Below are 24,406 nucleotides of genomic sequence, written 5' to 3'. Positions count from 1 at the left end.
CCTCCACCACCTCCTCTTCTGCCTGCTCTTTTTCTCCATCAGATCTTGGACTTTGGCGCGCTCGACTTTCAGCTTCCTCTCCAGCTCCCGAGTTTTGTTCTTTGCCTCTGAAACCATCTGTTTCTGAACGCTGAGGGAGTCTTCAAGGGCGGAGAGCTCTGTCTGGAGGAACTGTTTTTCTCCGTCTGCATGTTGAAGCTTGGCGGTGGTGAAGGTCAGAAGTCTGTCCCTCCCTGCAGCTTTCTCCAGGTACTCGTGAAGCCGAATGTTCAGGGCCATGTTCTCCTCCTCGTACTTTTCCATTGTCCTCGCCACGTATTCCAAAGGAGTCTCCTGCTCTCCTTGTGCTCGCTGAAGATCGTTGGTCGTTGTGGTCAGACGTGTCTCGCTGCTTTGAGCCGCGTTCTTGATGGTTTGAAGACAAAGGTCGAGAGTCCTTCCCTCTTCATCTAACATTTCAATGATCTTCCTCCTTTCGTCCCAAGCAATCTGCTCTTCAGCAATTCGATCGGCCAAATCCAACTCTTCAGTCAAAGGCTCATCAATCGTTTGTTGTCCCTCTTGGATGTGTTTGGGGATGACATATTTCTCCTCATCCTGTTCCTCTCGGAGTTCCTTGCCAAACTCAGTGATCTTGTCCTTCTCGTTCAGCTCTTTCTTTAAGTCCTGCTTCTCCAGCTGCACTTCCTGAAGAACGGAGGTTGCTTTGGTCAAAAGTGTCTCCGGGGTGTTTTGAAGCCAAACGTATAGAGCATTTTTCTCCTCCAACATATGCACATGCGTTTGATGCAGGTCTTTGTTTGGGTGGATCTGCTCTTGGTTCTCTCTCAGGACGTCCTGGTACTGCTGTAGCTTCTGCACCTGAGGATTCTCTTTCATCCATGCATGAACAGGTGTTTGGGCGGTGGCCCCTGCTGCTCGAGTCTTCATATTGCTCCTGGTATGTTCTCTTTTCTCTGTGTTAGTTGAAGGATCTCAAAGTGTTCGTCTCTCCAAAGGTTTTCATGTAGTGTAGATAGTTTAGTCTCTCTTCAAACAATCTAGTCCCTCTCAAAGCGTATGGCCCTTATATACCCTGTCTTTGTGATGTCATAAAGCCTCTGGCGGGCTTTGTGATGTCATAAAGCCTTTGGGCGGTCTTTGTGATGTCATAAAGCCTATGGGCGGGCTTTGGGTTGTCATAAAGCCAGTAGGTGGGCTTTGTGATGTCATAAAGAAAGCGTAACCATGGAGATAGAGCATCGGACAACGTAGCACTATATTGTAGTACTTCTAGTAATCCTAGGACTTGCAGTATATTCAGTATTTTTAGTACTATGTTGTAGTAGTACTACTACATTTTAGTACTTTGTAGTATTTTTAGAATTCTAGTAATTGTAAGTTTCCAGGGTTTTTTCAACTTTTCTTTCAGGTTGGTAGTTTTGTAGATATTTTTCCGTACTTTTAGAGTTCCAGTAGTTCTAGTACTTTTAGCCTAAGCAGTATTCTGTAGTATAAGCAGTATTTCAGATATTGTAGTACCAAATTGTAGTACTATGTTGCAGTGCTACGTTGTAGTATATTTTTATACTTTTTTAGTATACTTTTATACTAGAATTCTAGTAATCCTTGTACTTGCAGTGTATTCAGTACTTTTATTACTATATTGTAAGTTGTAGTACAATGTTGTAGTACTGTAATTGTAGTACTAGTTCTATGTTGTAGTATATTTTTTTACTTTCAGAATTCTAGTAATCCTAGTACCAAATCCAAAAGTAGTCCAGACCAGAGACCCTGGTCTCAGGACCCAAGTAATGCAGTAGAAGTACACCAAGTACTACCTTCAAAATAAAAGCATTGTAAAACAATGAATTTGGGTTTTACACAATAAAAGCACTGTAAATCTAGGTTTTTGGGTTCCAGTGATTCACATTGCTACTGTCTGCTATTGCAGTAATGAAGAACTGCATCGAGTACTACCTTCAAAATAAAAGCGCTCTAAATTAACAATTTTTTTTTTACAAAATAAAAGCATAGAAAAACAACAGTTTGGGGATTTTTACAATTAAAGCATTGTAAAACAATGCGTTGGGTATTTTCACAATAAAAGCACTATAAAACTAAGTTTCTGGGATTTTCACAATAAAAGCGCTGTAAATCTAGTTTTGGGGATTTTCACAATAAAAGCACTGTAAATCACCGTTTTGAGGATTTTCACAATAAAGTACTGCAAAACTAAGTTTGGGGATTTTCAAAATAAAAGCACATAAACTCAACAGTGGGGATTTTTACAATTAAAGCACTGTAAAACAATGTTTTGGGTATTTTCACAATAAAAGAGCTGTACTTGTGAGCTTGTGTTTTTTATTATCTCTGTGTTCTCTTTACAGTTAAACAGTATTTCTAAAGATGTTTCGGTACTTTTTGCAGTGTTTGTACTTGTTTTTCTAGTAGTACTATGCTGGAGTATATTTTTGTCCTTTTAGAATTCTAGTAATCCTAGGACTTGCAGTCTATTCAGTATTTTCATTACTATGTTGTAGTACTTGTAGTACTATGAACAACAAGTATTATCTTAATACTTTTACAATTCTAGTAATTATGAGTTTCCAGGGGTGTTTTTTTTTAGTTTTTCTTTCTCAGGTTTGCTGTTTTGTAGATTTCTTTAGAACTTTTAGAAGTGTTTGTTCTTGTAGTTTTCATTCTTGGATCATTTTCGAGTTTCTTTGATAGCTTCCAGTAATTTTTCTGGATTTTTCGCTCAAAATATTTGACCTTCCAATGGCTTGTTGCCATTGCATAGTTTCCAGTTTCTATTTGTGATGAGACTGATAAATATATTGTATTATAACAAGGTCTAAACCTGGATTTGGCCTCCTGTTGGTGCCAGAGTCAGGACTAAACGTGGACCGGCCTCCTGCTGGTGCCATAGTCAGGTATTACAATGTAGTATTACAATGTAGTATTGCAACATAGTACTACAACGTGGTACTACAAAAAGTACTACAACACAGTAATGAAAATATTGAATATACTGCAAGGTTTACTAGAATTCTAAAAGCACAAAAATGTTCTACAGCATAGTACTACTAGAAAAACAAGTAAAAACACTTCAAAAAGTACTAAAACATTTTTAGAAATACTGTAAAAGAGATCACAGAAATAATATAAAACTCTACTAAAGTATACAAAGTGGAAATACAAACCACAAATTCACAAGTACAGTGCTTTTATTGTGAAAATCCCCAAAAGGTTGATTTGCAGTGCTTTTATTTTGAAGGTTGTTCTTGATGCAGTTCTACTGCATTACTGCAATACTTGGGTCCTGAGACCTGGGTCTCTGGTCTAGACTACTTTTGGAATTGGTACTAGAATTTCTACAATTCTGAACGTACAAAAATGTACTACAACGTAGTACTTCAACTTACATCGTAGTCAGTGTCCCATATGTTGACTTCTACCCTACACCACAACACTTTTATTTATGTATTTATATGTAATCAATCCTTGTAGAGACTCTAAACTCCTTTTGAGAATAATTACTTTTTGTGATACAGTTTCGCTTTCTGGCACAAATGAATATATTATCTTAATTTATCCCTACTGTAGTTGCCTTGTCCATTCTACTTTTCTGAAACACATTTATTCACTATAACTGATTAGGATTGACTGTTCAGTGTGGTTTAGTTCTTTATGAGCAGAATGGTGGCATAATGTTAGCACTCCTGCTTCACAACAAGAGGTTACAAGTTAGATAAGATTAGTTAAATCTTTGAGATGCAACATTATTGGCTCCACATATTAAAGTTTGCCAAAAAAAAAAAAAAAATCGATGCATATGTTGTGGTTTTACTGCGCCTAGACTGTAATACATATACAAACTAATAGGATCACTTTTAAGAGTAAATATGGCATTCCAAATACATTTAAAAATCCTAAGTTTAGTTGTATCATAGTTAATCAAGCCATAGTTAATTTCAGTTCACTGGTTAATGTTTTTAGGGTAATTACAGTCGACCATTACCTCAAGACTGTCCAAACTAATAAGCTTTTTTCATTCAAAGTTTGTGATTTGTAGCTCTTGCTTTTTATAGCCTGTATCTGCTCTGACCCAGTGTACATAAACCACGGCACATCTGTGATGATTTAAGCAGATGTTTGGATCGTGGTTCACTCATAATTTCCCATGACTCAGACAGACGTGTTGTTAATGCATTAATGCCTCACAAGGAATGTAGACGGAGCAAACAGTAAACATAAAACAAAGTTGAACGTTTTGGATGAGAGAAGAGGTTTTTCTTGTCCTTAGTGAGTCATGTACAGGAAACAGTCCAGCCGGTATCTCATTTTAACTCAGACCATTTTATTCTATTCTTCTTCGGCATTTTGTGTCTTCATTTTATTCAATTTTTTTTTTTTTTTTTTTTTTTTAAAGGGTTGATTTAAGGTGTTTTTCTGCATGTAACTGCAGCCACTGACATTTCCCCATTGTGGGACAAACAATCTTTCTCTTATTTAATAAAAACTGCAAAATTAAACACAAACATTATAAAATGGGTACAATTTGTTATAGAACACGCAGAAGTAATGAAATTATATTGCACTTTTTGGACAATCAAAGATGGTTTACATCTTAAGGAATCTATCAAATTGACCCTAACCAGAGAAAATATGTAAAATAACCGCCACTTTATTTCATTCAGACATTAAAGACAGTATATGGTGTGTAAAATGTCTAGGGATGTTGTGAGTCATGAGGAAAACGAATTTCTATTCAACTCATTTACATTCATTCACAATTTATTTATTTGCATAAAAATAGGATTTGTATTATATTGGAAGATTTAAATACAAAATTGCAGGAATTTTTGTTATGACTATGTTCTTTTCTGTTTTACTCTCCATTATTAATGTCTTGAATCAAGCTCGAATTATAGTAGCATTAACAGCATTCATATTTTAAACGCTACAACGCCATGCTCTTCATCAACGCTTGATGCCACGGCTGCATCAAGTCCCCTGCTTTCCCATGACCTTTGACACAAACGTTTCTGAACTTAAAACTGTGCTCGTTCTCGTGTGTGACGCTGTAAGCCATTGTAACCTAATATGTTGTTTATTCTGTTGTCCTGCATGCTTACCAGTGGATTATAAAGGTGGGATTGGCTGTTTGATTTCACCCTCCTCATCAGTAAATAGTCGCTCCGTTAATGGCCAGTGTAAGAACAAGAAGCCGCTCTCTGCTGCCAAAGTCTGCATCCCCCAAATCCTCCCATCCAGGTTCAAGCCCAAGACACTGCCCTCCGGCGGCGAGGGCGAAGACTGCGGTAGCGTTAACGGCAGGACTCAAAGCGTGAGGCATCCCAAAGCCCACAGCTGCGACGACATCTACGCGGGATCATGCGACTGCGACGGGACGAGGGACGGGCATTTCGAAAACGGCTGCGTCGCTGACCTCGCGGACGGTCCGGGGAGCGCGCCGCCCGCCGCCGCCAGGAGAAGCGCCGCCGAGTTTTCCAGCCTGTACCGCACCATGCACAACATCCAGAGGCCTTGCTCCGCGGGGTGCAGTCCCCACGGCAGCGTGCGCAGCCTGGCCTCGCTGTTCGAGAAGTCGCGAGCGGACGGGGGGGAAAGGTCGGAGGGTTGCATTCCTCGCCAGGCCGTGTCGACGCGGGTCAGCGAGTTCGAAATGATCATCCAGCGGAGGAGCGGGTCTGCCCAAGCGGCGCCCATCCGCTCCTCGTCCATGCCGACTTTGAACTCGACGACGCACAATCGCAACCAGAACGGTTTCATGTCCACGGCGGTTTCGGCCGAGTCTTTGATGTTCACGACCCCGAATGGACATCTGAACGAGACGAACGCCACGCCGGAAACGGAACAAGCGGAATCGCCAATGAGCGAAGCGGCGGAGGAGGACGCGGGTTCTCCTTTTGCAGAGGAAGAAAGAGTCAGGCCGGCGTCTCCAAAGCAAATCGAACGCAAAGTTATGTTAAGTAAAAGCTCCCCAGATGTGTATTTAGACAAAACCATTGAGTCCAAGTTGTTTCTAAGCCCCCATAACCACCACCACCAACATCTCCTCCATCACCTCAACCATCAGCACCTCAAGCCGTCCAAATGCAAAGGCTCTTGCCCCGCCTCGTACACCCGCTTCACCACCATCCTCCGCCACGAACGCCAACAAGCGCAGCAAGAACGCGCCCCTCCCGCTGCCGCCGCCCCGACCGAGAGGAGAACCGCTCTACCCGGCAACCTCTTCCTCATGACGCCGGCGCCGTTCCGCCTCCGCAAAAGTAACCAGACCCGCAGGGCGCTGCTGGCGACGAAGGTGACAGCGACAAGCCCGTGCCGGGAGTCGAGACCCCACATCCCGCAGCGGCTGTCCTCCCTCGAAGTCCTGGGACGACTGAGCAACGGCGACGGCGCGGCGGACTCTAACGGTTTGGACACCAATGGGAATCTACTGACAGGTCCTGCTCCATAACTTGCATCTGTTTGCCTCTGAACGTGAGCGCCATCTCGTGGTCACTCATCTCGTTTTTTGGACCGTTTTTCCACCTCGTGTGCTCCTCCTCTTCCTCTCTCAAAGGGGCATCGCCGCTCCCTCCATCTGTAGTCTTTTGTGTCTGTGCCTGCCGTGTTGAACTGAACGGGAAAGTTTCATCTCATTCTCTGTGCTAGTCTTTGTAGCTTTCGTAGTTTTTATTTATTTATTTAAGTCTTTTTGCTGCTGCCCTCATTTCTGTGACTATTGGAGATTCAAGTGTTTGGTAATGTATAATAATTCACTGGTGACATCAGGTTTGGGGCGTATGCAAGGACCACGCCTGCTTAAGCATGACGTCGAGCAAATAAATATGAAAAGAGATCATCAGAAACCAGCGACATTGAATTAAACCGTGTTGCGAAACTTATAACGAATTGTGTAACATTTTGGACCATCGGTAACGAGACTTAAATCAAGCAATAACAAAACTATTGTAGGGCTGCAACTAACGATTATTTAAGTAGTCGACTAGTCAGCATTTTTATTTTTTAATTCGTCAACTAGGCAAACAATCATTTCACCTTTTTTACATACATTATCAAACAAAAAGGTGAACTATGGTGACTGAAGGCTTCTAGATGGAGAATAGTCACAAATAAAGTGTATTATTGATGAAAATGAGAATTTATTCACCCTCGTTTTGACATTTTCATCTAATAATGTCACTATTTTTGTCATAATAGGTCATTTTGTATGTGTTTTAGTGTCTGTATAGTCCAGATAATGGTTACGATGATCAAAATTCACATAAAAAAATAGTTTTAATCATCTATACTCAATTAGTCAGTTAATCGTTGCAGCCCTAAACGACATATGTTCTAACCCCCGACTCCATACAAATTTGAATTTTTTACGGCGGAACATTTTCAGGAATCACATTTTTAAACCAAATTGCTGCCAAAATGTTGAATTGGATCAAGAGTTTGTGTGCACATATTAATTGACTTTGCATCTATAGCGTTAAAGGTGCACTATGTAACTTTTCTGTTGGAAATGTTATTGCTTTATCTCAAATGTTCCTCAATATGGCATTAAACCTACTGCATATATCTTGCATTAATCAATCACAAGTGTTTTTATTCCTTAAATATAAAAAACGCATTGTTTCTTAGTCGCCACAGATCTGACCTGTAACTTGGCCTGGTGTGTGTGTGAGACGCTGCTTGTCTCCACGGAAACAGATTACAATTACTGCCATACTGCGGAACATGGAACATTCCCAGCAAAGTGAAACATCTCCTTTCCACGCCGACAATAGTCATTTTGTCGATCTTCTTCCCAGTTTTCCAAGTAGAAAAAGTTACACTTTGCACCTTTAAAGTTTCTCAATGACGGCAAGAACTCTTTGCTTCTAACTAGGTCAAAACTTTCTAACAAATCTGTTCTAAAAATAAGTTCTAGAGCGCACGACGTCGCGAAAAAGCTGCAGCGTGTGATGTCTAAGCAGGCCGAACACCAAACCACATCGTGCATACGCTTCTTCTCAAACCGATGTCTCGCCCCGTTCCCCTTTTTCTTTTCTTTTCTTTTGTCAAGTTATGTATTTATTTATTTATTTTCCCGCCCTCCATCTTCCCCCTCCTCGGTTGGAAAGCTTTGTTTGACCCACGCACTCGGGAAGTTTCTCTTTTTCTCTTCTTTTGTATTTCCCGTCGGTTTGTCGCAGTCATTTCATGTTTTCCCGGGACACAAACATGAAACGTTGTCACGGGAAAAAGGGGGATTTGGGCGAAGTGAAAGTCTCACAATGAATGCTTTTGTAGAGTTTGTAGAGAGTTTCTGTTTCTGTTTTTCCGTGAACACACATTTTGTATACCATCTCGTCCGTTTGCATGCGACAACACATTTGGCATTTTGATGTGTGTGTTTTTTTTTTGCTTTGTGTGAAATTTGAAAGCATGCGTAAATAAATGTAGCTTCTGTAGATAAGAGTTCAGTCATTTGTAGCATGTTCTTTTTAGCGTGGAAACGATGATGAAACTAACATTCGCTTTTTCATTTTCGCCACAGATTCGTCCCCGGCTCACAGCGAGAACCAGGATGACGTTTTACGGAAGAAGCAGGGCGACAAAGAGGTGTGTTTTTAGCAATAGCGTTTGGATGCCATCATTTCTGCCGCTGCGTTTGATTTATTTGGCGATTGATTGTTGTTCAATGTTGATCTTTAGTTTTAGCGTAAGTTTAACATAATAATAAACCAAGTTGTTGCTGCATTTATATTATAAATGCAGCAACAACTTGGTTTACTCACACGCTCTTGAGCTAAAACTTGAAAAATCTTGTCAATCTGCCACTAAAACGTTGCTTACAGAATAAAATATTAAGAAATAATAACATAGATGGACTGTTAATGTGCCTCTTTGTAATGTTTTATACATTTATTAGTCATTATGGAGTCTGTAGACCACATTTTAAACGCAAAGTGGTAATTGGATGATTAGTTTATCATGTGTTTTATAAAGCATTTATTCATTCATATTAATTAATAACACAAAGGCAACAACATATATAATAAAACAACATCAATATATATGAAAAATGAATAATTATAAATACCTCGCATAATGTTGATAATGGATTGATAATATCCAATAAGAATAGTGATTATTGGGTAATGTTTTGAAAGCTGTTACATACAGAATAAAACATTTAAAATCAAACAACACTAAAAGATCTAATTAAAACATCTAATTAACTCATTTGTTTGCCTATGAATAGTTAGACATTAATTGTGTTCCTTAAACTAAAGTGTAATTGTAACAACATACACTTTTTTGACTTATGCAGTGCTTCTGGTGTAGTTTTATTGCAAAAAAATACTTTCATATTTAAAGTTAGATTCATGTTTTGATATCTATAATTAGCTTTTTGGATTTAAACTGAAAATAAAAGCCATTATGCAGATGTTGCTGTATTTGTATGTAAAAAAGTGCCACGTCTTACACCCGATAAAAGCCCCGTCTCGTATCTGTAACGTACACGCTCCTTCCTCTTCCTGACAGAAAATCCTGGAGGAGCAGCGGCGGCTGAAGCGGGAGCAGGAGGAGGCCGACGCCGCCGCTCGGAGACACACAGGCATCGTCCCCACGCGGCACCAGTTCATCACCAACGAGCGCTTCGGCGACCTGCTCAACATCACCGACAACAGCGAGAAGAGGAAGTCCGTAGTGGAGGTACAATGGCCCCCGGGACGAGTGCTAATCTCAACGGGCAGGAAGAGGCGCTCGAGGGAAGGGAGCGAGGGAAGGGAGCCGAGGGAAGGGAGCTGAGGGAATGGAGCGAGGGGGAGGGAGCGAGGGGGAGGGAGCCGAGGGAAGGGAGCCGAGGGAAGGGAGCCGGGGGGAGGGAGCCGAGGGGAGGGAGCCGAGGGAAGGGAGCGAGGGAAGGGAGCGAGGGAAGGGAGGCGAGGGAAGGGAGGCGAGGGAAGGGAGGCGGGGGAAGGGAGCCGGGGAAAGGGAGCCGGGGAAAGGGAGCCGGGGAAAGGGAGCCGGGGAAAGGGAGCCGGGGAAAGGGAGCCGGGGGAAGGGAGCCGGGGGAAGGGAGCCGGGGGAAGGGAGCCGGGGGAAGGGAACGAGGGAGCCGAGGGGAAGGGAGCGAGGGAAGGGAGCCGAGGGAAGGGAGCCGAGGGAAGGGAGCGAGGGAAGGGAGCGAGGGAAGGGAGGCGAGGGAAGGGAGGCGAGGGAAGGGAGGCGAGGGAAGGGAGGCGAGGGAAGGGAGCCGGGGGAAGGGAGCCGGGGAAAGGGAGCCGGGGAAAGGGAGCCGGGGAAAGGGAGCCGGGGAAAGGGAGCCGGGGAAAGGGAGCCGGGGAAAGGGAGCCGGGGGAAGGGAGCCGGGGGAAGGGAGCCGGGGGAAGGGAGCCGGGGGAAGGGAGCCGGGGGAAGGGAGCGAGGGAGCCGAGGGGAAGGGAGCGAGGGAAGGGAGCCGAGGGAAGGGAGCCGAGGGAAGGGAGCCGAGGGAAGGGAGGCGAGGGAAGGGAGCCGAGGGAAGGGAGCCGAGGGAAGGGAGCGAGGGAGCCGAGGGGAAGGGAGCGGGGGAAGGGAGCGAGGAAAGGGAGCGAGGAAAGGGAGCAAAGAAAGGGAGCGGAAAGAGGGAGGAGCTGCCACATTTAATTGAATATAAACGTGCTCAGTTTTAAAGCCTGAATGTCAGAATCTACACACTCCGTCTGTAAATTGCACCTGAACTTCTTTATAGTGCGTCATAAAAGTGCACTGCAGCCTTTTGTAGACCGTCTCGGCCTACGAAATACCTAAAAACATTTTTTCAGGGTTTGTGGGAGGAGACAGAAGGAGATTTCAGAGGGACAGAAGGACAGAGAAGGAGACAGAAGGACAGAGAAGGAGACAGACGGAAAGAGACGGAAAGAGACGGAAAGAGACGGAAAGAGAGAGAAGGATATAGAAGGAGGCGGAAGGAGACGGAAGGAGACAGTTTTACACGCTAATTAATCATCTAAAATAAAACACCAAAAGGTTTATACTCTCAACAATAACTTTTGAAAAGACTTTTGAAAAGACTTTGACATAGATGTGGTCTTGATGATCATTCATTAGTTGTAATTGAAGCCCGATCTCGTAGGTCGGGTCAGTACTGGAAGTGGAGTCTGCCAGGCGCCACAAGGGGGCGGTAGTGCACACTGTCGTCGTGTCCTTTCCTCCAGTGTCCATGGCGCTGGACGGAGGAGTGTTGTGAGTGTGGGACGGCGGATGTTTTGTGGACTCTCTTTAAGTAGTAAAGCTCGTAGTCACGATCCGACAAAGGGAGGTTGTTTTTGGCCGTGGCGTTACGCGCTGGAGCCGCTCGTCTTTACATTTCTGTCAGCGCTGAACAGAAAGCAGCTGCTGCTTGTTTTGGCCGCTGCCTCCTCACTGTTGTTCTCCGAGGCATCGCTCACTGTGATGACACTGTAGTGACACTGTAGTGACACTGTAGTGACACCGTAATGACACTGTAGTGACACCGTAATGACACTGTAGTGACACCGTAATGACACTGTAGTGACACCGTAATGACACTGTAGTGACACTGTAGTGACACTGTAATGACACTGTAGTGACACCGTAGTGACACTGTGGTGACACTGTAGTGACACTGTGGTGACACTGTAGTGACACTGTGGTGACACTGTAATGACACTGTAGTGACACTGTAGTGACACTGTGGTGACACTGTGGTGACACTGTGGTGACACTGTAGTGACACTGTGATGACACTGTGATGACACTGTGATGACACTGTGATGACATCTGCTGTTCTCTAATAAGTTTTGTGTTGTCCATATTCTAGGGTCCTGGTTTGGTACTGAGTGCTCAAAATGCATATTATTAAATTACTTGAAGTTCTTAAACCTCGTGAACTCGATTTGAATTTTGTCACTGGCTATTTTTAAACCCAAAAAATCTGATCCTTATCCGATTTCTGGAGTTATCTGACTATTCTGACGCCAGTGATCTGATTTCTGGAGTTATCTGACTATTCTGACGCCAGTGATCTGATTTCTGGAGTTATCTGACTATTCTGATGCCAGTGATCTGATTTCTGGAGTTATCTGACTATTCTGATTCCAGTGATCTGATTTCTGGAGTTATCTGACTATTCTGATGCCAGTGATCTGATTTCTGGAGTTATCTGACTATTCTGATTCCAGTGATCTGATTTCTGGAGTTATCTGACTATTCTGACGCCAGTGATCTGATTTATTTCTGACAGATCACAACGCGCAGGTTTTGATGAGGAAAATCATGCGAAAAGGCAAATTTGCCAAATATTTAGCGAAAATGTTAAAGTTTGAAAGTGATTTTAAATGTTTTGTACCAGCACATGTCGCCGGGTGTTTTTTCTACGATCTAATGATTGCGTTATCTGATTACTCCGGTGGTCTGTCTTGTTTGTACGTCTTCTTCCTGCCACATGCCCACAGCGTTGACATGTGCTCCTGAGGCCGGCCTCTCGCTGAACAAGTGCAACTGTCCTTCCTGTCATAGCTCCAGTATTTATGTCTGAGCGATCGAGCAGTAGCAGCAGATTTACAGTTCACAAGAAGAGAAATGTTGCATCAGTGGCTCAGTGGTTAGAGTAGAGCACGCGCCTGAAGGTCGGCAGTTTGAACTAATGGCCAAATGTGGCTAAAAGGGCTAAATCCGCTTCATTTTTTACTATTTTCATGTCATAAAAGATGAGATTTTTACCACCTTTCAGTTCCGTACAGACCCGGTTGTGACGTAAATACATTAAATATATGTTAAATATTGTGGATTTGCGTCGCTTCTTTTGGGTTTTTTCAAAAGGTTGGTTTATTGTTTTCTAGAGTTCCGCATTCTCTTCCATTCTAAACATGTGTAAATTTCGTTAACACCCTGTAGTTATGAACATTTCTAGAATTCTTGTCTAATTTTAGCCTCATTTTGAACACTTGTGTTGGACGTCCTATGAAAAAGGGGGGAAAAACACTTTGGGTGGCGGCCAGTGGCGTAGATTGGCAGCCTCGTCTCCGCCAGTCTGCCCCGACACAGAATAATGAATCATGCTTAGCGCTTTGAAAGACTTTGGTAAGACGTTATTATTATTTTTATTCAATATGTTTTTGTGTGTTTGTGTTTTTGCAGAGAACTCCTGCCATGGCCCGATTCGACTTCAGAGCAGAATCATTGAAGTAAGTATCAGATGCAGCCCAATAGTACTGTAATGTCCATAAAAGAAGTATTTTTATATATTTCGGTGGGTTGATGGTTGTCACGGTCAACGCGACGTAGCAGTAGCTTTATCAGGAGCAAAAAAGAAGCAGCTACCACTAGAAATATGAGTAATAGTAGTTAGTAGTAGTAGTAGAAATGGTAGCTGAAGTGGATAAATGCTGTTATTATGCTGTTGCGAGTGGAAAAGCCTTTGGCACAGAAAACCTCCCTGTGACCTCTGAACCCGTTGCCGTCCGTCTTCAAAACGGAAGAGGCTAAATGACACGTTAAAGCTTGTGAAAACAGTCCTCCTTTCTCCTTTTAGTTGTTGTTATTGGCCGCCACTACGAGGCAATAATTCACTCCAGATGCCCTGCCAAGCCCCGTCGCTTTCAGGGTCAGAGTCGTTCAAAGCGATGTCCGCAAAAAAAACCTCGTTAAAGTGATTGATTATTCTTGTAGCTGATGGTAAAACTGGTAATAGTATTTTGCTTCTTACTTTCCGAGAAGTTATTAGTCTGTAAAACTGCACTTTGATATATTTAGTCTTGGTTTAGTCCTGGTTTTGGAGCTTATACCGGACTGAATTGGTGTTTTAGAGTCATCTTAGAGTCAATTTAAAGTTTCTGCATCGTTTCTGAGCGTGTGGATGAAAACGATCACCCGCGCTGCTTCACTAATCCTTCGCTAACTGTCGACAAATGCGTTTTTGCTTTCAGGGAGCTGCCGTTTCAAAAGGGAGACATCGTGTACATCATCCGCCAGGTGGATCAGAACTGGTACGAGGGGGAGCATCACGGCCGAGTGGGCATTTTCCCCCGCAGTTACGTGGAGGTACGCAAATGTTCCCGTTACGTCTCGCTCTTACGATCCCGATTTAACATAATTTCTAGAGCAACGCAGTCGACCAAAGTGCTCTACGCAAATTAAGACATACATTTGTTTGGATTTTTTAGTTAATTATATACATACAAATATTTATTTTTTTGTATTATTTATTTATTTAATTTTTATTTTTATTTTATTTATTTTTAATTTTATTTTTATTTATTTTATTTATTTTATTTATTTTATTTATTTTATTTATTTTATTTATTTTATTTATTTTATTTATTTTGTCTTTTCTGTATAATTGTTTCTTTTTTATGATTTATATAGATGATTATTATTTAATTCATTTATTTAATTTATTTTTTTTCATTTAGTCTTTTCTGTATAATTTTGTCTTTTTGTATTAATTATATAGATGAGTATTTCATTTATTTCTGTATGAGTATTTTATTTAGTTCATTTATTTATTTGATTGATTTATTTTGCAAAAATATATTTAAAAAAAATAAAACATTAAAAAAAAGAGGGAAAAACCTCAAAACAGAAGTAGCAGAAGAGATTTATGGCATTTGTTTCTTTGAGTTTTTTATACGTTGTGACGATGATTATCTCTCTCACTCTCGTTTGTTTTATTTTCATTGTAAATTGTTGGCTCTTCCGTGTTGGTGCAGCTCCTCCCGCCGACGGAAAAGGCCCAGCCAAAGAAGAGCGCCCCGGTTCAGGTGTTGGAGTACGGCGAGGCCGTCGCTCGCTTTAACTTCAACGGAGACACGGTGGTGGAAATGTCCTTCAGAAAAGTACGCATTGAGTTTACACGTTTGAGAGAGGCAGGAATATAATATATAAACTAATACGAGAACTTCAACGCTTTCAAAAACATGTGGGAGTCTAAAAACTACATTGGGTACATTTTTCAGCTTTTGTGATCTGTTAACATACTACGTCCAGTTAGGCTTTTCACAATAAAAGGACAAACTATATGATTTAAGACCCTTTCATTCCACTATTATAACTCAACAGATTTAAAATGACTGTAAACTCAATTAGCGTTTGGATATAGTGTAATTAAGTCTGTTTATTTACCACACTGTGTTTTATGTTGCATTATTTCACCGAAGCAAGTTCTTAGTTTGTGAGGTTTTATTCATTGATAATGGCAAAACAACTTCTGAAATTGATATTTACAACAACAAAAAACACATTTTTAGCTCAAAGATATGAATATTTTTCTTGTAAGGTATATTATTAATATCAATATCCAAGTGCCTCTGACAGGTCGGACGACTCATTGAACTAAAATGCATCCATCCATCCATCCATCTTCTGCCGCTTTATCCGGGGCCGGGTCGCGGGGGCAGCAGTCTGAGCAGGGACTCCCAGACTTCCTCCTCCCCAGACACTTCCTCTAACTCCTCCGGGGGGATCCCGAGGCGTTCCCAGGCCAGCCGAGAGACATAGTCTCTCCAGCGTGTCCTGGGTCTTCCCCGGGGCCTCTTCCCGGTGGGACATGCCTGAAACACCTCCCGAGGGAGGCGCCCAGGAGGCATCCGGAACAGATGCCCGAGCCACCTCAGCTGGCTCCTCTCGACGTGGAGGAGTAGCGGCTCTACTCCGAGTGGCCGAGCTCCTCACCTTATCTCTAAGGGAGCGTCCAGCCACACGGCGATTGAAATGCAATTACGATAAATATATTTGAATTTTGCTTAAAAACATTATATGGGGGGGAAAAATCACGGAATAGTATTTTTTTTAGGTTTATAATTTCACTTCCTGTTGTAATTTATGACATCACACTAGGAAATTACCCAGCAAATACTAAGCAAAAACACATCTAATGACTAATGTTTAGAGTCAAAAAAGTTGTTGTCTCTAGTGTGATGTCACTTTCTGTCATTTTCTAAAAAGATCTTCAACTTTTGTCCTCAAATACCTGCTCAATTGGTGTAAACCTATAATTTATACGTACAACAGGTATAAATACACAAAATAAAGTCAAAATTAGACAATCGTAAAACCTGTCATAGACACTTTTATTGCTTTTCACATATTTGTGAACAATATTTGAGAGAAATGGGTCTTTCGTGTATGTAGGAAAAGTTGTAGATATAATAGTTATTTGACCCAATGCAGCTCAAGTGTTAATATCCCACACAAACATTTGAATAAAAGTCGCCGCCAACGCATAAAAAGTGAATTTGACCCTTAAAAATGTTTGTTTATTCAGTCATTAATTGAACGTTGGATCAGTTTTGTAATTGTCATTTCCTCACCTATCTGATCTAAAATGAGGCTAAAATGAGGCTGTGTTTCAGGGCGAGAGGATCACCCTGATCCGCAGAGTGGATGAAAACTGGTTTGAGGGTAAGGTCGCGGGCACTAATCGTCAGGGCATCTTCCCCGTCACGTATGTGGAGGTTCACAAGAAACCCAGAGTGAAGAACGGCGTGGACTACCCTGACCCTCCGGTGTGTCAGTCGCCTCAGCGCAGCACCACGGCCTCTCCACAGGTACGAACTGTCACACCGGGAACAACATGATCACCACGCAAACCATCTTCTGCTTTATTTCAGCTGATTTGTACTTTCTTGCATTTCAGTTCCTGCTTTTTAATCAGATTTTTTTATACATAAAGGTTTCATTTATTATTTTTCTAGTCTATTACGAGAGCATAACATGTGACTCGAAGCTTTGTCATGTGTATGATTTGAAATACCTATATTCTGGTGCAACTTATAGTCCAGACAATACGGTAGAAGACATATAGCTTCAATACCATTTCATGCACATTTAAGATGCTAAATTCTCTGCCAGTAACAGAATACAACGAGATAATATTTGTACATTTGATCTTGATCTTGCAGTCCATGCGTTTCAGGGCCGTTGCCATGGTAATTCATCATAATATATCTTTTAAATGAGGAAAAAGTCTTCTATAACAAGAAGCTGGGGCCCATGCATGACCACGTTTTACTTTGACATTATTTGATTTCTTTCTTCTTCTCTCTGCTCCTTTTCGATTGTGATGGTAATTTATGTGAACGCAATTAACACACAATTGAAATGAAGGATAATAATAAATTCGCCATGGCAACAGCGATGGAAAACCGCTCACTTTGTAATGTATTCCCCATCTTTACCTGCACCATATTTCCTGTTTGTTCATCCCTCTCTTCTCCTTCTCTCCTCTCGTTGTTCCTCCTCTTCTTCTTCTCTGAAGCTTTACCGTAACCGCCTCACCACCTCGCCCCTGCCCCTCCCCCGCTCGCCCCGCCGCTCCGTCTCCCCCGAGGTCCACGCCATCTCCTCCGAGTGGATCTCCCTCACCATCGGCGGCGGCGGCGGCAGCGGCAGCAGCCCGCCCGCCGCCCCGACTCCGCCCCTGCCGCCCCTGCCCAGCGCCCACTACCGCCTGGGCGAATATCTGCCCCCGCCCTACTCCGCCAGCCCCATCCCGCCTCTGATCGGCAGCCCGTACTACAACTCCCCCGCCGCATCTCCGTCCGCGTCGCCCCTGCCGCCGCCGTACCCGCCCCGCCCCAGCTCCGCCACCCCGTACCTCACCTTCACCCCGGCCCGGAGAGAGGAGTCGCCGCCCTCGCCCCAGCGGCGCCTGTCCCGCGGCGGCAGCCCCAGCGCCGGGCCCGTGCTGGAGGGCTGGCTCAAAGGCGGGGACAGGGAGCCGGCTGAGGGGGCGGTGGCGGCGGGTGGCAAATACAAAGGTCCAGCAGAGGTATCGAACGCATGGTGTGCGGTGGTGCATCCCGACGTCAGCATCACGCCGCTCGCTTAAAAACGTGTTTGATTTACTAACCAACCATTTGAAAAGGTTTCCAGGTCATATTTAACTCTTTACTGTCCGTGCGTTTATGTGTTTGACCTGCACCAGACACACGGGGGCGCTCTTCACCTAAACTTATATCGATATTCAAGGACATTTTGTACTGTCAGAGTACGAAAGTAAAAGTATTTCAGAACTACAGCATTAAATGTAGTCATTTTGAGTTCTGCTGATGATGAACAGATATTGATAAACTGTAAAAACTGTAAGAAAACGTTGTACTTTCAGTCTAGTTCAAACATGGAGTAAACAGTAGAAATATCTGCTCTCAAAGTAAAAGTAAAAAGTATCCACTGTAAAATGTAGTGCAGATGCCAAAAAAAGTATACTATTGACCTCTTTTCTGTGTTTTACCTGAACCAGACACTCGAGGGCACTCTTCGTCTAAACTTATCAATATTCAAGGACATTTTGGAGCAGAAATGTGCTCAAAGATGTCTTTATCCACGTCAGAATTACATTTATTCTTCCCCAACAATTACAGACTTGCAGCAGAAGAATATGTAGTTATAAAAATGAAGAATAGACTTATATAAAGAAGCTAATTTACTAGTATCACATTAGAAAATAATGCAATAAATCTGTATTTTTATCAACTAAACCAGTTAAATATTTATGTAGTAGTAAAGCTTTAAGAAAGAACTGTTAAATTACTAAACCAAAAGTGCAATATAACGTTATACCCTTGTTTGCCCTCATATATACAAATGAAATACCTCATATCGTCAAAAAAGCATCCCGATATTGTCAATAATCCAAGAAATTCCCACAAATTCCAGATGAAATTGTGTGTTTGACCAAAGCGAGTACTAAGCCGTTCTTTATTGACTCAAACCATAAACGAGTGCAAAGTCTCAGTCATTTAGAATATAATTACATGTGTTGTTCAGAGTGTTGTACTGCACTGTAAAACTGCATGAAGTGTGTACTAACAAAAACAGGTACAAATGACACAAATACCGCTTGAACATGACAGTTTTTGTGTCTCGCATGTGGTGGTTTTCTCACGCTGAAGTGCTGAATGCCACTGAACCGTGTTTACACAATGTTTTTCAATGTTTTTCCCGCCAGCAGAAGGACGACGCCTGAACTATCCCAGTCTCTAGATGGTGATTTTGTGTGTTTCGTGCTTGCAGTTTTTGAAGAATGACGTAGACGGCCGCTCCTCCAGAAGCCCGGTGATGCTGTACGACATCCAGGAGAACAACAACGTCAACTCCTTAGCGGTACGTTTGCAGCAGCTGTATCTTCAACGTCACACATTTACAACAAAGTCACGTATAATCGATGAGAGGAGATGATATTGGATCAATGACGGGGCCGGGACGAAAAAAAATCTGCATCGTTTTTATGATAGAAGTGGTGGAAAGAGTAAAGTAAAAGTATTGGAAGTGCCCAATTATGAATGTACTGTTAGAGTAAAAAAGTATTTCAGAACTACAGCATTAAATGTAGTCATCAGAACCGAATCAATGACTTCATTTTCAGGTCAATAAACTATAAAAACTATATCAAAACTTTGTACTTTCAGTTCAGTTAAAAAATGTTGTGGAGTAAAAAGTAGAAATATCCGCTCTCAAAGTAAAAGTCAAAAGTATCCACTGTAAAATGTAGTGCAGATGCCAAAAAGGTATACTTGAGTACAGTATTTTTACTTTTTCCATCAATAAGATTCAGTGATCTTAATATTTTACGTACATTCACATAGATGACCTGATTTTATTTGATTTTATTATAATGTTTTGCAAAATTACTTCAATCACTGTGCAATTCTACATCGAAAACACAGATACAAATACAATAGAATGTGATAAACAATACAAATGCTATAAGTAAAAAGCTCTTTACAAACGCTGTGTAAATGAATAAAAGCTCATTTCTATCTCGCTCTTTCACCATAGACTGCCTTAAACCGCCCTGTATTGATCCAATGTTTATCTTCATCTTAGAAATCTTTACTCACTCTTCATTTTTAACACAACATTTAAACTTACACAATTCACAAAACCTCATTTCCATCTAACTCTCTTTCTAATATGTACTAATCTTTTCGCTTTCATCTTCTTCTGGTGTTTTGCCCTTTTCCTGCCTCCTCCGCTCCTCCCTCGGGTTCCTTCCTCGACTCCGCTCAACTCCTACCTCCTTATTCCTACTTTTGCACACCCCCCTCCTAACACCTCCCTCTCCGCCCGGGACACCTGCGTGCTCCTCCCCCCCGGGACACCTGCGTGCTCCTCCCCCCCGGGACACCTGCGTGCTCCTCCCCCCCTGCGCCACTAGGAGGCGGTGTGCAATGAGATCTTGAACATAGCGGAGACCTCGGTGCGGTATTGTAGCACCCTGCCGCGCTCCTTTCCCCTCGACGGTCACCCCAAGGTGCTCCCTCACCCGGGTAAACAGTCTCTCATCGTTTCCCAGCAGCCCCTGTCCCAGAGCAGCAGCCCGGAGCCGGGACGTCCCAGCTGTGGCCTGTGAGTAAAGACCTCCCGCGTCGTGGTTTTATTTTAATAGCGTGTTTGTGGATTTCATTATCAACACGAAAACTTGTCCAAATAAGCTCCAAACGTGCATCAGTTACAGTTGGTTTGTTTCTCGACGTGGAAAGAAGAGCGTGAGGTGAGATTTTAGTGGACAAAAGATTAACGCAAATGTAAACAATATAAAATCTGACCTACACCACGGCCACAAACTGAAATGGTTCATCTGTGCAGCTAAAAAGCCCGTTTTCCATCCGTAAAATTTCTGGGATATTAGTTATTTATGTGTTTATTTCCCCATGTGGGACAATAAAGGAATATCTTATCTTACATGTGGGACAATAAAGGAATATCTTATCTTATCTTATGTTTTACATGAAGCTTGTCCGTTTGCTTACACGTTGCTATGGCGATGGCCGCAGAGCAGCGATGTAGAAGGTGATTTAGGTGTTGCTGGAACTGCTTGTGCGTTAAAACAACTCTATTTAAAGCCTTGAATGGTCTTTCTTTGTGCTTTATTTAGGTATTATAAAGTGTTAGCTAATGGGGTTGAATGAATTATGATTCTTGGACAAAATTTAAATTCTCGCTGATTTTTGGCGTATCCCAGTGTTAAAACGGTCTTTAAATGTATTCGTTGAGGTTTAATTATCAGACAAATGTGAAATGTCTGTCTCATGTGCAGAAATATCATACCCACAGTTTACAACGCAACTTTTTCCATTTAAATGTTTATTTTTTTTACTATAAATGATGTACTCAATGTTCAAATTTTGCATTTTTTCAAAACAATATTCACGACGTTATATACATTTCAATACATTGCCAACCTCTATAAGACACCAGACATTATACCACATTCTGTTTGAGGACAATTTAATTAAACAATCCACTACGATAATGTACAAACTATTCAAAATAATGGACTCCAAAAACGAACATCTTTACTTCAAAACTGCAAATACTCGATAAAATCTGCCTATAAAAGTACATTGTCTCGTTACACCAAATGGTACAAAAAACTGGACACTATTAAACTACTTACCAATCAAATACAAGTTAATAATGTTTGGATCAACGTTTGGAGCTCAAAAGTAAATCCATAACACATTTTACCCATGGACTTTGTATTAGAAGTTTGAAAGTGTTAAAGGAATACTGTAAACAATGAGCACAAGACCTTTTTCTGTTTCTGAAACTTGAAACTGCTAAGTTATGTTAAAGCAGAACTATGTGACTTCTTTCTTTATCATTAAAAGAAACATTTCACATTGACAAATATAAAAAAGAGGGTTTCTCAGGAGAGTTGTAATATGTTGCATGGCTGTTTTTCCGCTCCGAGACAGCAGGGGGCAGCGATGAGCACTTCAAACACCCGAAAATACATATATACACGTCACAGAGACTTACAAAGGCATCGATAAGGCGAAAATGTTTCTTAGTTCTGCTTTAAATGTGTTTCTGGGACCGCTTAGCCTCCTTTAAACTCTTAAGATGACATTCTCCAAACATCAACAAGAAAAGTGGACGTGAAGTACCGTATTTTCCGCACTATAAGGCGCACTTAAAAGCCTTTAATCTTCTTTAAAAATGACAGTGCGCTTTATAATCCAGTGCGCCTTATATTTGGATTAATTCTGGTCGTGCTCACTGACCTCGAAGCGATTTTGTGTGGTACAAGTTTTGATTTGCTTAATGCGCCTTATGGTCTTATAGTGTGGAAAATACGGTATTCCAATCGGACAAACTCTCACTCTGGTTCCTCCCCCAGGTTCCAGGCGTTGTACAGTTACCTCCCCCAGAACGACGACGAGCTGGAGCTGCACGAGGGGGATCTGGTGGGCGTCATGGAGAAGTGCGACGACGGCTGGTTTGTGGGTACGATCCCGTCTGAATGATGTGACCGCCTTTGAATGTATGAACGCGTCACGACCTGGAGGATGACCCCTGCTGGCACCTGAGCAGATTACACTATGTACAGGGAATCTTGTTTTATAATTTTTTTTGAGATAATAGTACAATTCCAAATTAAAGCAGTGATTTGCAAAATATAGATTACATTAATGTTTATTTTTTGTTATATTTTTAGGTTTTTTAACACCTTGTTTCATAGGATTTTTTTTATTTTTTTTTTTTGATAAACCAATAAACAAAGAAAAGAACACAAAATGCCCAGAGAGAGTAAATGATAATAATAATAAAATAATAACACAAATATACATAGACTCAACATAAATACAAATAAAATCACGACACATTAAAAAATAAATATTAAATTAAAATAACTTAAATAGTATTGAATTGGCCAAAAATAAGGGAAAAATCATTAAATACATGTAACAAAAAATCTGTATTCAGAACACCAATTATAAGGAACTGTAAACCAGGGAGAGGGACAATACTTTAATTTGGTTGTATTCAGAATATTTTAAAATAAAATACAGTGTACCTTTTTCCTTCTCCAATGAGTGATAATTAAACACAGAAAAAACATAAAGCTGTTTTAATCCTATGTTGTTTACACTAAAATATAATGTAATGTGACAATATTCAGAATACAGCACTCTGACTGAACCAGGATACGTGACAAAACACAATTTAATGCAGGTTTTCAGTACTCTGTAACTAAATACATTTGAGGGAGCTCGCGGTGCAATAAAAGATCATGTAGAAACCGGACATGGATTAAAAACGTATTTAAATAACGTCAGCGCCGCAGTAACACGCCTCTGTCACAGCTCAAACGTACAGAGTTTCACAGATGACAACCAAGGCCCCAAACGTGTGACGCTCGGGACGTATCCATGGCGACCACAGACTGACAGATCAGCCTCTTGAAATGTTAAATACGGCGCTGCATTTGTGGGAACGTGTCACTGGAGACGAGAATATACAGTCAGATCCAAAATGGCATCTGCTCTTCGACGCCTCAAAACGATGCGATAACAGCGTTCGCCAACTTCACGTCACTCACGCAGAACCCAAAGTGGATCTACTTTTTTCACAGACGTATAACGGGAAGAGACGGGTATTAATCAAAGACCTGACGGATCAAAATCACCTCGAACTGATTAGATACCGATAATACGGGCAGGTTTGTCGACACAAAATGGCGGCAGGTGGTTTTTTTGTCCCGTTTCAAGCATAATAGTGTAATAGTTCTCTTTTTATCTGTACTTATACCCAGAAATATTCCACATACCCACAACTAAACCAAGTCTAAACCAGGGATAAACCAGGGATAATTCAAACTCCAAAACATAAAACAAGACGAGATGGACTGAGGGCCCTGACTGAGTAACTTTAGACGAAGAAGAAAAACAGCAGTCAAAAATACATAAATACTTATAATGTTGATTTCTCCTTTATTTATAGTGCCCTTTGCGACACTCGGGGTGATCAAAGTGCTTTCCAATCAAATCAAAACACATGCTCTAATTCTAGGGTCGTATGTACACGTATAGAAAAGCAGACGCTACAAAAACTATTAAAAAGAATAAACTAAACACTTGTTTGAGCAAGTATTAAAAAACTAAAACAAAATCATGCGAAACAGAAGTCATGACATTTTTGAATACGAACTAGTAAAAGACCACGCGGTAACATAAAGAAAGTACTATTTTGTGTTGAATATATCCGTCTACTGTCTTTAAAAAAAAGAGCATTTTCATTATAATTTTGGTTTTGAAATTGGAATTGTGTATCCAGCCTTTTCCTTTAGTTTTTGTTTCCTTTAGTTTATTATCGTGACTATACTCAAACTTTAATATTACAAATTATGCCTAAAATGTGTACTATTTAAGCTCAAGAGTCATATAAATACCATATTTTCCGAACTATAAGTCGCACCTCTTTTCATAGTTTTGGCCGGGGTGCAACTTATACTTATATTTATACTTATATACTTATACTCCGGAGCGACTTATATGTGATATTATTTGTTATTTTCACACTTGCAACTGCATTTAGTACTCCAGTGTGACTTATATATGTTTTTTTCTTCTCTATTATGCATTTTTTGGCTGGTGCGACTTATAGTCCGGAAAATAATAAT

General features: G+C 41.4%; 1 protein-coding gene across 6 annotated transcripts in view; it reads left to right on the top strand.

Moving 5' to 3' along the window:
- LOC140351644 (sorbin and SH3 domain-containing protein 1) overlaps window positions 1–24,406 on the top strand; it is a 115,193-nt gene that overhangs the window by 85,135 nt on the left and 5,652 nt on the right. For 2 of the 6 annotated variants that reach the window (XM_072437565.1, XM_072437563.1), the window contains 11 exons: window positions 5,124–6,455; window positions 8,543–8,607; window positions 9,535–9,705; window positions 13,138–13,184; window positions 13,926–14,040; window positions 14,709–14,834; window positions 16,350–16,544; window positions 17,255–17,767; window positions 19,012–19,101; window positions 20,156–20,346; window positions 22,124–22,230. In XM_072437565.1, coding sequence (XP_072293666.1) covers window positions 5,124–6,455; window positions 8,543–8,607; window positions 9,535–9,705; window positions 13,138–13,184; window positions 13,926–14,040; window positions 14,709–14,834; window positions 16,350–16,544; window positions 17,255–17,767; window positions 19,012–19,101; window positions 20,156–20,346; window positions 22,124–22,230 — 2,952 coding nt within the window. The remainder of the gene's footprint in view (window positions 1–5,123; window positions 6,456–8,542; window positions 8,608–9,534; window positions 9,706–13,137; window positions 13,185–13,925; window positions 14,041–14,708; window positions 14,835–16,349; window positions 16,545–17,254; window positions 17,768–19,011; window positions 19,102–20,155; window positions 20,347–22,123; window positions 22,231–24,406) is intronic. The other 4 variants (XM_072437569.1, XM_072437568.1, XM_072437567.1 and 1 more) reach the window with 4 other exon arrangements.

This window comes from Eucyclogobius newberryi, unplaced genomic scaffold, assembly GCF_026437365.1.
Source record: "Eucyclogobius newberryi isolate DKJ021-1_F unplaced genomic scaffold, fEucNew1.0.hap1 SCAF_8, whole genome shotgun sequence".
In the NCBI taxonomy this organism is placed as follows: Eukaryota; Metazoa; Chordata; class Actinopteri; order Gobiiformes; family Gobiidae; genus Eucyclogobius; species Eucyclogobius newberryi.
This window is presented reverse-complemented; position numbering and strand designations above follow the sequence as displayed.